This window comes from Doryrhamphus excisus, chromosome 2 (genome assembly GCF_030265055.1).
Source record: "Doryrhamphus excisus isolate RoL2022-K1 chromosome 2, RoL_Dexc_1.0, whole genome shotgun sequence".
NCBI classification, from domain to species: Eukaryota; Metazoa; Chordata; class Actinopteri; order Syngnathiformes; family Syngnathidae; genus Doryrhamphus; species Doryrhamphus excisus.
In genome coordinates this window covers 8,015,304-8,027,724 of record NC_080467.1, presented here as the reverse complement: position 1 = coordinate 8,027,724, position 12,421 = coordinate 8,015,304, and the positions used below count along the sequence as shown (strand labels likewise).

General features: G+C 43.5%; 1 protein-coding gene across 7 annotated transcripts in view; it reads left to right on the top strand.

Moving 5' to 3' along the window:
• The window catches only part of rgs3a (regulator of G protein signaling 3a), a 92,932-nt gene that overhangs the window by 8,629 nt on the left and 71,882 nt on the right, over positions 1-12,421 (top strand). For 6 of the 7 annotated variants that reach the window (XM_058065057.1, XM_058065052.1, XM_058065051.1 and 3 more), the window contains 3 exons: positions 1-56; positions 1,441-1,525; positions 9,076-9,143. The exon at positions 1-56 is cut by the window's left edge. In XM_058065057.1, the coding sequence (XP_057921040.1) occupies positions 1-56; positions 1,441-1,525; positions 9,076-9,143 (209 nt within the window). Of the gene's footprint in view, positions 57-1,440; positions 1,526-2,381; positions 2,569-9,075; positions 9,144-12,421 lie in introns of those variants that run through there. The other variant, XM_058065053.1, reaches the window with a different exon arrangement.

Here is a 12,421-nt window from a genome sequence, read left to right as displayed (position 1 = left end):
GTGTTTTGCTGGGCTGCATGAGCTTTGGCGTACGCTCCCTCATACAAGCGCAAAAGGTGAGTTTCCACTATTACAGGTACACGGCATGGACATTGTGACCATGCAATGAACTGATGCATGTGTGTGTGTGTGTGAGAGTGAGATGTGATGCGTACATCCATCAGAGCATGAATTCAACATTTTAGTTCAGTGTGAATGGATTGCACTGGCCTAAATAGTGAAGAGCAAACACTTTGGGGTTAACTGTGTTAAGGCACGAACTCTTATTCCTCATATATTTGTAAAAGAGGAAAACTAACTACTAAAAGGGAGAATAGACAAAATAATAAAAAATACATTAAAATGCATTTTCTATATTGAAAAAAGTTATTTTATTAGGCAGAATAGTTAAAATGGAAGTCCAATTGTTGATTGGCAGATCAATCAGAAGTCAGTGGTCCTCATAGAGGCTTCTCATTAAGAAATAACAATATCTGTAGCTAGCAGGCTACTAGCCAGACATAGCTAACTGAATCTGTAGCTACTAATGTATTTTTAAAAAATAGTTTTATGGCTATGTTTCCAAGCACAAGGCCTTTAGGAGGAGAATATATTATTTTCAACTAAACAATGATTCAGCTATGCTATACTAACCACTTGTTTTGTGGTTGTTGTTAGCATGTGCAGGTATAGCTATTAGCATTTTAGTTATGCTTGTTGTTTCTGCTTGCCCTATTACCAGCTCCTTTTACCCCCAAAACATTATTCCTTTTTAAAAATAACACTTTCCTGATTTATATAGAATAATATTTCCTCGTTAACCCCCCCCCCAACACACTCTTCTGTGCATACTGTACCATCCTCCCTTCCCCCTTTCTGTGTCCCACTGCCTGCAGAAATCTGTCCACTCAGATAAGATGCTTTTAAAGCAGAGATTATTGTCACTGTCCACGGCATCGCATTATTTAGTACAATAAGACGAGCTGGCTTGTGTGTCTCTCTGTGTGTTTCTGCATGTGTGTGCACATGTGTGTGTTACTGTGTGTCGTTGTCGCTGCTGCTGGAAGTGTGTGGCCAAGACCGAAATGACGTGTGCGCTTGTGACGACCATGCCCATGTTTGCATGAACGTGTCCACATCACTCAGATTACAAATCAGACACATGCTGCCTCAGCCCAGCATTGCTTTATGTAACACACACACACACACACACACACACACACACACACACACACACACACACACACACACACACACAACACACATCCACACATGCATGCACCATCTGGCTCATAAGGCAAAAGTACGGAAGAGGAGAGGGGGTGGCTCATCAGCTGCTGGAATAATAAGGGGAAAGGATTGTGAATAGTGACTGTAAGCAGGAGGGGAGGGGGGCGTTGTAATAATTTTATGGTTTAAATTTTGGCACTCACGTCTATTGTTAACTGATCCACGCTGTAGGAGGTTCGAGGATGGTACTACCTGCTTGGGGAGGAGGTGGGGAGGAGGAAACACCTTAGGGTGCAACACCATTCACATGTCACAGGTAAGCATCGTTCACTTCATACTCTGTTTGTTAGTTAGTAGGGGTTTGCAAAAACTCCCCAAGTGATTTCCATGGAACTTTTGAAGGGGGGGGGGTACGTGTCCAGCATGAAACCATTCCGTTTTTATTGTGTTAATCCGAGTGTAAATAATAGTCCTGTTTGTTCAGGCTACACATTTTCAATCATTCTCTATCAACCAGGAAGTAGGCTGCTAACTGCTTCATGATTTTTCTTATCTGTGTTTCATTTATTAATTTTTGGAGTTTACCATTTCCCCCTGCTATAGAATAAAAACTGGTACGGTCCCGCTACCCAACAAAAAGCATGTATCGCAAGTTAATTTGAATCCAAAAAGAAGCACTATATATATTATTGAGTTAATGTAATTTCCGGACTATAGAGTGCATATTTAGTACACAGATTATGTTAAACAGAAATATTATTTTGTGTAACACAGCCAGTTCAACAATAGCCTACCGGAAATTAATTCAAAGTTGCCTTCTTCAATGTCAGAATTGAACAGCCTCACATTTCCTTCATCACACACGTTGTCAGTCTCTCTCTCTCTCTTTCTCTTGTCCGTTGTTGCACTGTGTGTCACTTTTGTCTGGAGACAAATTAGCCCATTAGCTTGAGCTGTCCTAATGATCATGTAGTCGTCCAGCCTTTCGAAATCCTTTGGTGGTAGTGGATGTTGTTGTTGGTCAGCTGTCTGTCTTTGGGTCAGGAGGTTTGGAAGCGAGGGATTAAACGGGGGAAGAAAGCAAGTGTGTGGGAGAGTGACAGAGCGAGGGGAGGGACGGGGGTGAGGGGGAAGGAGGGGTTTCTGGACCAAAGCCCGCCGCGTCACACTCGCAGAAGAGACACGGACGCTTAAACTCGTATACTGCTCTGGATCTCCCCTTTATGCATGCTGCATACACCTTCATGTGTGTGTGTGTGTTCAGCTTTCACTCACTATCCCCTAAACTGGGCGGTGTTAAGAGTGAGTGTGTGTGAATGTGTGTGTGATGCTACCAGCCAAAACAGCAGCCTAGACCAGGTGAGTACCATGTGTGTTATCTTCCTTACACAAGTTGCACAACTTCATGTTTTTAAGGATGCTCCTCTTCCTCCTCCCGTGTGCATCCCTTCACTCCTCTCGTCATCCCACTATGGTGCATCTTTTCCTTTTTTTCTGGTGTGCTGTGCACTGTTAATCTTACAACTCCCAGCTTGTTTGATCTCATCTGGTCCCAATTGTTTGCCCCAACATGAATGTCCACAGCATCATGACCACTAAGGAAATGCATATCCCACTGGACACCCCCCATCATGGTACACAGTACTGGGTTTGATAGATTGTGCTGGTGTACTGTATGTAATATGATGTTTGTCAGGGCTGTTCAACTTGTGGCCCGTGAGCTAAATCGGGTCTTGGAATAAGTTGAGGTGAAAACTGTGATCAAATGATATTTTTTGCAGAAGATTCAGAAAAACAGCAGAATTCTCCCGTCATGTAGAGCAGGGGTCCCCAGCCAAGTGTATTATTTTTTTTTATATAATTTTGGGATAATGCCCTGTGATTGGCTGGCAACCAGTCCAGGTTGTACCCCGCCTCTCGCCCGAAGACAGCTGGGATAGGCTCCAGCACCCCCTGCGACCCTCGTGAGGAAAAGCAGTAGAAAATGAATGAATGAATGAATGAATGAATGAATGAATGAATGAATTTTGGGGTAAACGGTAGAAAATGAATGAATGAATTTTGTTTCCCGTGCAATAATAAAAATCAAGTTTTATGTACATGGCTATAAATTTTGGAAACATGGGATTTTATTTTATCCAGAAAATTATATACCATACAGTTAGAAATTTCATTTTTTGCATGTTTATGTTGTTTGATGCGAGCGTCAACCCGTCCCACCTTGTTTGACGGGCCTTGAACGGTTATTATACAGTACTATCGACTATTATACAGTATTTTTTCCATTATCCTTTCACCTTATATTTGGTTGCAATTGCTGATACTATGTGGGAATGTATAAATGTGAGTTTCAATGACGTTGCAGAGTGCTAATGTGCATTTTTGTTTGGGGCGCAACCGTAAGTTAATTCATACTAGCACACTGCCTGTTAGGGACTTTTTTAGTTATCATTGTGGTTGAAAGTTTCCTGCCACCAAGCTGCGACCCGGTACCAGTCAGTGGGCTGAGGACTCTTGCATCTTTACAATCCTTTCCTAAATCAGAGAACTCATGAGGATCTTTGACCGTGATAAGCAAATAACATTTTAATGTATTTATAATTAGTGAGGTAAAAACTGTAAGGCAGGGCTTGCATTGACATTACAGTAGATAGAAAATCAATTGTGTTGAATATATCACGGTTTACTCACTTTATGACAAAATGTGACTCAACTGATCCAAGCCATTGCTAACGCTGCTCTTCTGAACTAGGCTAATCTGGTTCATGCAACTTTAAAATTAGTTTTCAGCTCCGGTGGGTGGAAGTGGGACATGGACTGCAGGCCTGCACGAGTTGTTCACTTGAGTTGTTCCCGGCTTCCATGATCTTTTAGCGGCATATTCAATAATGCAGGGAGAGGATGTTGTTTTTAGTTAGTTCCAATAAGAAACGGTCGCATCTGGTTTCAGATTTGTTGTCATCTCATGCAGTGGTAATACTTGCTCCACTACTGTCTCAACTGATTCATATGCCACGGTGTTGCCGGTCTGTTGTGTGTGTGTGTGCAGTGGGGGGTGCATGCACTTGAGTGTTGCCAGGCCAGCTGGCAGAATGTAGGCCATGGCACTGCTGCACAATGACGTGCACAAACACGGATATGATCAAAATCCCATTTCGTACAATGCAACTATGGATGAGTGTGTGTGTGTGTGTGTGTGTGTGTCCATCCTGTCTCACTTTGAGGTCATTTTCCCAGTTAGTTCTCAGTCTCAGTGATTTTGTGTGAAGCTTACAGCAACAAAATGATGATTTCTAGTGTCGGCAGCATATCAGTGGGGGGAATTCCAATATGTCCATCATATCAGGTTTAATCTAATCCTTAATGAACTTGTCAACACTGCATTAAGGCGTGTTGCCAGCCAAACAACCAAAAAGTATATGATTTAATTTGCATATTTGTAACTGCGACCCTTATTAAATGTGATCGTTTGAACATAATCTGACAATGTGTGGCGCCCCACATGCAAATCATCGTACATATTAGTAATTATACTTCAATGAGACATCGCACGTACGGGGCGGAGTGTGCCTCGTATTATAAATAATAAATGGCCCAGGTGTGTGATTATGAATACTTTACTTGCTCAGTTGAGCGTGGGAAGTGACAGCTTGTCCGTGCTCGCTGGTGAATCAGCAGACATCTAAAACCAGATTATATGGTATGTTGGTAGATGTGGACCCTGCACGATTCCACCACCGTTTTTACTACATATTACAGCAAAAATGTTTCTTGGGTGTAACATTCAGCGTATCGCTTGTGTAGCAGTATACATTTGCAGTATTAGATTCACACACACACACACACACACATTGTTGACTGGGGCTGCATGAGTGTTGCCATTACTGAGGAGTTGTGGTTCATTGTGGGAATTGTGACTACTTACTACTTAATTTCTGTAGTATTGTCCCTTAATAAGATGTACTGTGTTAAATTGGGTGCTGAAATATACTCAAGCTTGTGAGACACGGTCTCATCAGTGGAGTGTTCCTGTTTTATGCTGTTTAGTGGGGACATGACTTTGCACATTTTGTCAGTGATGGTAGTGGTCGTCTTTTATTTGGCATCTTTGGCACTGATTTGCTGTGTGTGTTTGTCATTTTTGTCCTTTGTTGCTTATTTATCCATCCACATGTACCGCATTACCACATTCCTTCTTCCATTTTGCCTTCATTGCTTCAAGATGTGATTAATTCACAATCAGTTCCATGCAGTGGATACAATCTTTAACACAATTCATCGTTTCACTTTTTAAAGTTTTGCCACTGGCAACTTTTCAGGCATTTTTTTATGTCATCTGAAAAAAAGGACCTATCTGTACACAGCTGACAGGACGCTCCCTTGGCTGTCTCTGCTCGTTCAGGACAGCAGCTGCAAGTGAAATGTGTCAAGCGCGGTCCGGCCGCATCCTTACTTACTGCCCCGGAGTCATCGCAGTGTTTAACGTGGGCATCATGCGATAAATGAATCAGAAGCTCAGTGAAGGGCACACAAAATATTCTTGAGCGTTCGTCCAGAGCTACACCACAGAGGCGTTTCATCTTGCTTGTAAGGAAAATGCTCTTTGCTGAGGCAATGAGGAGAAGGACTGAATTCAGAGTGATCTTAAAAACATAAGGAAACCGCAGGGGGGGTCGCTGCACGGACCACTCACCACAGTCCCGATGTCAGATAAAATATAACATGACAACCATCACACATCAGACTCAACACACAAAAGTAGGATTCAAACATCCTGGATAAATGAGCTCTACCAGTCCTGGATCAGCGTGCGGATGGGACTTCCTTAAAGAGACACCGCTATCATTACAGAGTCACCATGGCAACGAGCGGCGTACTACAGATTCCGGAAGACCTAGAAAGCTTTCTGTGCAGGTTATTGTGTGTCGCTGCTCTATAGGAGTCCTCAACTCAATACAAAGGGCCAACAATAAGCATAGAAGGCCTCCTTTAAATAATAACCCGTTGAATGTGGATTAATTTTTGGTTTCTATCTCCTGATTGAGATAAGGCACGGGATTAAATAGATCCTGGACTAAGCCTGGTATGGAGGAGGGTCACATGGAGATTCCACTATCCCACTTTTGTGCAACCGGATCAGGAATAAGTTGAGCCAGGCTAACCATGATATCCAGGCTTCATCGCTTATTGTAGTTTAGCACAACGGGCCCCCAAATAGTAAAGCACACTGTTAATATTATTGGCAATATTTACAAAATGCTGAGAAAGCCTCCTTATTGTTCTTCCAATGTCAACTTCTTGACCCAGCAAACGATTCAGGCCTGAATCAGCATCCGTTGCTGCCAAGACGTGTACTATATTACTACACGTAATACTCTACATGTTTTGCCTTCTTAATACAAATGCAGTATTGATGAGATGTCATACAATAGACAAATTCATACAGTGTTGAGTGTTTGAAGCAGTCAAGTGGTACAAGGTTCTGCTCTAGCCATTAAGTGTTTGTTTGTGGTGGAGTGTCAAGTGGACAAGTGGTCTTGGACCGTGCGGAGGACTTGCTCATTCTGGTCCACTGCCAGCAAGTCTTGACTTTCTGCTTGTCTTTATTTCTTTTCTTTGTTTTTCTTGGTCTGCCTTTGGCTAATCGTCAGCCCCCTCTGCTGTGCCCCCTCCTGTGTATACTTTTCCCACTGGCTACTGCCCCCTCCATTTATTACTGCTCTGTTTTTATGTCACTCATGCGCCCAGCTGCTTCCATGCCAGCATGGCTGCATGTCCTAAGCAGACAAAAGGCTGCTCTCCTGGGCCTGACGCCAGCCAGGTTACCCCCACTCTTCTTTTGCTGGATCCCTGAAGTTTTTTTTATTTTTTTTTTAAATTCACATAGAGACGGTATCTTTTTTTTTTCCCTTGTTTGATCTTCTGCTTTTCCATGGTGACCGCAACCAGGAGACTGGAGCTGCTGTGGAGTTAAACAACAGAATCACGAATACTATATACTGTATATATTGTACTATATGCTCATGACTAGCAGTATATTGCAAGACGATATGAACCTATTACAGCGTCAATGCTCCAAAAGGCACACAATTTGGAGGTCAACAAAGTCAAAGAAGGAAAATTCAGCTCAGTGATTACAAGTGTACTTTTTCTCCTTTTTGGTGGTTTGGTGTTTTACCACAAACTGACAAATAGCTCTTAACTCACTAATTAAATGTACACTGTAAATTTACACTGTAAATTTACACTTCTTCATTTTATCAACAAGTGGCGTTTGAGACTGGACCTCCTCCGATGACAAGTCAACTCAGCGACGCTAGATAAAAATAACTTAAAAAAACTCTTGTCGAGAGCCATCTGCCAGTGATTTGAAGCTCCATTTACAATTGCGTTTTCTCAAACTACGGCGTGGGCCGAGGGCCAAACAGGACATGCACACGTTAATCACGCATCAAGAAGAACAGTGGCAGAAAAGGGAATTTCAGTTATCTCGTTATTAACACGTTCACTTTGACAGCCGTACTATTAATATATATATATATATGTCGTTAAATGCAACTAAAACTCATTCCTATAATTTATTTATAACCTTATTTATTCTTCATGAATTGTACTGTATACACAGTATCTTACATAGCCGAAATTAACTGAAGTGCAAATAAAAATGCTAATTGATAATTTCATCTATTCATAATAAAATGTTCAATACACATTATCACGGTGCAGAGTGTTAGCATGGTTAGCATAGCTAGCATGGTTAGCATAGTTAGCATGGTTAGCACGGTGTGGTCAGGAGGTGGAGAAGACCAGGGTTCAAATTCTCCGCTCGGGCTTTTGCATGTTCTCCCTGCTCCCTGTGCTCCGGGTACTCCCCCCATTCTAAAAACATATTAGCTTCATTGGCCGCTCCAAATTGTCCATAGGTATGAATATGGGTGGGAATGCTTGTTGTCTATATGTGCCCTGTGATTGGCTGACCACCAGTCCAGGGTGGACCCCGCCTCTCCCCCCCAAGTCAGCTGGGGTAGGCTCCAGCATAACGCCCATGACCCATGTGAGGATAAGCGGCATAGAAAATGGATGGATACATATTATCATTGAAACATTTTCTGTTGAATTTACATATAATAAAATTTTATATCAATGTATATCATGAATAATAAATGAATGTCTTACCGAAAGTGTCCATAAAAATCGATGTTCAGTCCTTGCGCAGGTGTTTAATCGTGTCAATGATCTCTGGTTAGTTACTGGTGAGATGGTTCCAGGGACTTTTTAGGAAATGAACTTTTGGAGAAGAGCCAAAGTGATTAGATGAGCTGTAAACACGGAGAAATAGGAATAGGGAGTGGATGGGGAGGGTGGGGGGGATCCACACTGAGTCCCCCGTATGCTGAATGCTGCCTTTCTGAGCGATAGTTTAAAAAGGACACTGAGGCGGGAGTCCCTGTAACCATGGCGACCCTCCCAGGAGCCCCGTGACGGACGGATAATAGAGTGAGAGAGAGGAGTTCCTTTTCTCTTCTTCAGCCCTCCTGCTCTTCCTCCTCCTCTTCCCTCTCCCTTGTTCTCTCTTGCACTCCTCCTCTCTTGGGCACTTTGGTGATGTCCTCGCATCCTGTGGGATTTGACCAAACGGCGCTTGCTTGTCTTTTTGTTTTCTTCACAAGTGTGCTCTGAAGTTTAACTCCCAGTCCAGGCGAGTCCATCCCAGCCTTCGCTTGCCTTAATTACTTCATCTGACGGACTTTTATGGACTCTCATAACTACGTGTGGACGTTTGCATCCATCCGGACGCTTGTTTTGTGGCCGAAATGTGCTCCAAAGGAACCGTATCAGCCCGTGATTCCTTTGTCTACATTTCAGAGGCTGTGCTGTCAAACCATGGTGCTGCCCCTGAGACCGACCGCCCTGAGAATATGCAATGCTTAACGGTGAGTACATTTCTATTTCTCTCTGTCCTGACAAAAATGCCTTCTTCCTTGACTTTGGCTCTTTGCATCCTACCATGTTGTCCCCCTTATGATGAGACCGATGACCCGTGACGCGGCTCATCCATGTTTAACAGACTCATCATGCATAAACACGCCCTCCCTCAAGTTATCAACTGAGTTCCGTGCCGCACGTTTCCAGCAACCATGGCGACTAATTGAATTTGGCCTTGGAAGCTTGAACACCGAGGGGGAGGGATCAAAAAAAAAAAAGAGGGAAAAAGTGCCAATATATGTCAAGACGCCCGCTCGCATGTGATTCGTATGCCGAGCGGAATGATGGCTTCATGAGAGAAGCTGAGATGTTCACACGAAGACCATCTCCATAAAGACTAGAATGTTGGTATGAGAGACTTGGCAAAATAAAGCCAGTAGATGGCGATACAGCAACACATTAAGTGGGACTGGATGACACAAATGTTAGCAACACCAGCATAGCTTTTAAGATGTGTAGCAAAGCCTGCTTTTTAAAATAAAGCTATAGTGGTAGCTAGGGCTGGGTTGTTTTTTTATGATGAAAATATTCATTCATTCATTCATTTTCTACCGCTTTTCCTCACGAGGGTTGCGGGGGGGTGGGGTGGGTGCTGGAGCCTATCCCAGCTGTCTTTGGACGAGAGGCGGGGTACACCCTGGACTGGTCGCCAGCCAATCACAGGGCACATATAGACAAACAACCATTCACACATTCATACCTATGGACAATTTGGAGTCGCCAATTAACCCAGCATGTTTTTGGGAGGAAACCGGAGTACCCGGAAAAAACCCACGCATGCACGGGGAGAACTCCACACAGAGATGGCCGAGGGTGGAATTGAACCCTGGTCTCCTAGCTGTGAGGTCTGCACGCTAAATTTCCTCACATTTGATGCTCATAAAGCACAATGACTGTGAGAACATCATTAAAAAGTATATTTTGTATAATAGGGCAACTGGAAGTAGCCTTGTAGGAATATATGTGGGGTTAGCATTTGTCGTATGTAAATAATGTGATGTCACGGGACATATATGAATGTAATACGTTACTTCCTTGGCGCTTGACTTGCTTTGCAGCATCCAGCGTTTTGTATGCAGAGGATCTGACATAGAAATGTGCTTGTGGTTGCGGCTTCGGATGGCTGCATGCAGATTTTGCTTTGTGCTCGTGTGGGTTCACCCCGGGTTCTTCCCACATTCCTGTGACAACTGTGTGATTTTGATTGGTTGATTGAACGGCATGTGATCCCGAGTGACACTGGTGTCTCTCAGAGAAAGTACACATGTTATGCAGCATTTGCGTCTCCTAGTTTCTGGGCTTGTAGCACGACATGGCGGTCCCTTTGGACCCTTTAAGGCAGGAGTGGGCAAACTACGGCCCGGGGGCCACATGCGGCACACCAAGCGTTTGAATCCGGCTCGGCAGTTGTTTTCTAAGTATTTCAACTTTTAACATACAAACTGGCAACATGACTTGCAAGTCGGGTGTCTTATTTAGTGAAAAAAAAACAACAAAACTGTGAAATTAAATCATATAGTTTGATATGGTCTGATGTTTAAAGTGCTCTTGAAAAAAGGGACATACAGCTGATAGTATAACACTTTTACAGATTAAATTTTTAAGCATAAAATAGTGTGTGTATGTGTGTTTAAATATATGTTCTGGCCCCTGGACAATTTTGTTAACTCAATTTGGCTCACAAGTCGAAATATTTGCCCACGCCTGCTTTAAGGACATCTTATGTCTCACTCGTTTGTAGCAGGTCAGCCAAAAAAAAAGAGTCCGCTCTGGCCTTTCTTGTATCATACGCAGCAAGCATGTAAAAAAAAAAAAAGAAAGCGTGACCTGCATTAAAACATTTTGTGTCAAAATTTGGGACCTGAATGCCACGCCCCCGATTACACCTCAATGGTCCATCCTCCTTGCCCATCCTTGGATCTGAAGAGTAAGTGTGGATGCATGTTGTGATAGAAACAGACCTATTTGTGAGCATCGGCTGCCTTCCTTCCTTCCTTCCTTCCTCCGGTCTTCCCCGTTTTCTCTCAGCCTTTGTGTCTCGCCGTGGATCAGAGTACCAGATGATTCAGGATGGTCTCACAGCAGAGCCAAGGGAGCGGCCAAAGTACAATCACCGGCTAAATTGGGGTGGGAGGATGGAAAACCTTTTAGACTTTCTCCTGACTTTTATTCTCCCTCCCCTTGTTACCTTGTCCTTGCTCCCTTCCGGGCGGCTGCCTTGCGTCGTTGTCATCGTTTCCGGGCCACCTCATGGCCACAAGCGAAAGAGAGAGCTGCTCTTCTTGATCAAACAAGCATCCATGTTGGATGACGATCTTACCCTTGCTTTATTTCAGGGATTTAAACGGCCTTTTGGGCATGTCACATGTTGCTTTTGATAGCACTTCATAAAGGCCATTTAAAGAACATTTCTTACGGTAATAATGTTGTGATTGCTCAGTGACGAGATTACAATGTGTGGCTGTTAGACATCTGCTTGCTAGCTGTTTATATGTTGTTGTTTTTTTCAATTCTAAATACAGAGACAACAAAACCTTTGAGCAGCGAATAGTATAACAATAAACATTGCAAAGCGACCTGCATTGTGTTGTGACTTGGCTAAATAAAAAGTCCAGTGATGAAAAATAATACGGGACCCCTGGGGCCCCCGTAATTGGAATAAGTAGACTCGGAAACCAAGTAGCCATTAGAGGGCCAGTCTGGTCCCAGCAGCCATGGTAATCCCAGCTTCAATTGCGATTCTTGAACTTGCTGCCGTTAAAAAGCTCATAGTCATATTTTTTCATGGTATTTTTCTTAAAATTGTCATCTCATCTGGTTTTTGTGGACCCAATGTCGTACCCCGTCTTGTCTCGTGAGTCGGGTGTCTCGTGGCACCCCTTCAATATTCAGTATTTTGTCCTTAAATGATGATGCAACGTTGTACTCCAGTCCTCGAGGCTGTAGAGCCCCATACACGATGTGGGCTGTGGTGGCCCCAGTACCAGTGGACTGTAACAGTGAAAAATGAACTAGTTAAAAGGCATGAAGACGTTCCATGAGTACTAACAGGAGCTGGAGCTTGCCCGGATGCAGTGGCGCTCTGCATTGCTTTGCTTGTCAGCGAGCGTTAGCTCCTGACCTGTCACTGTGTAAAATGCATCTGACACGTCTGTCTGTGGGGGCGAGTATCGCAGCAAAGGGGGCGAGCCAGAAGGTTAGATATTCCCCAAAGGACGGAGATTGT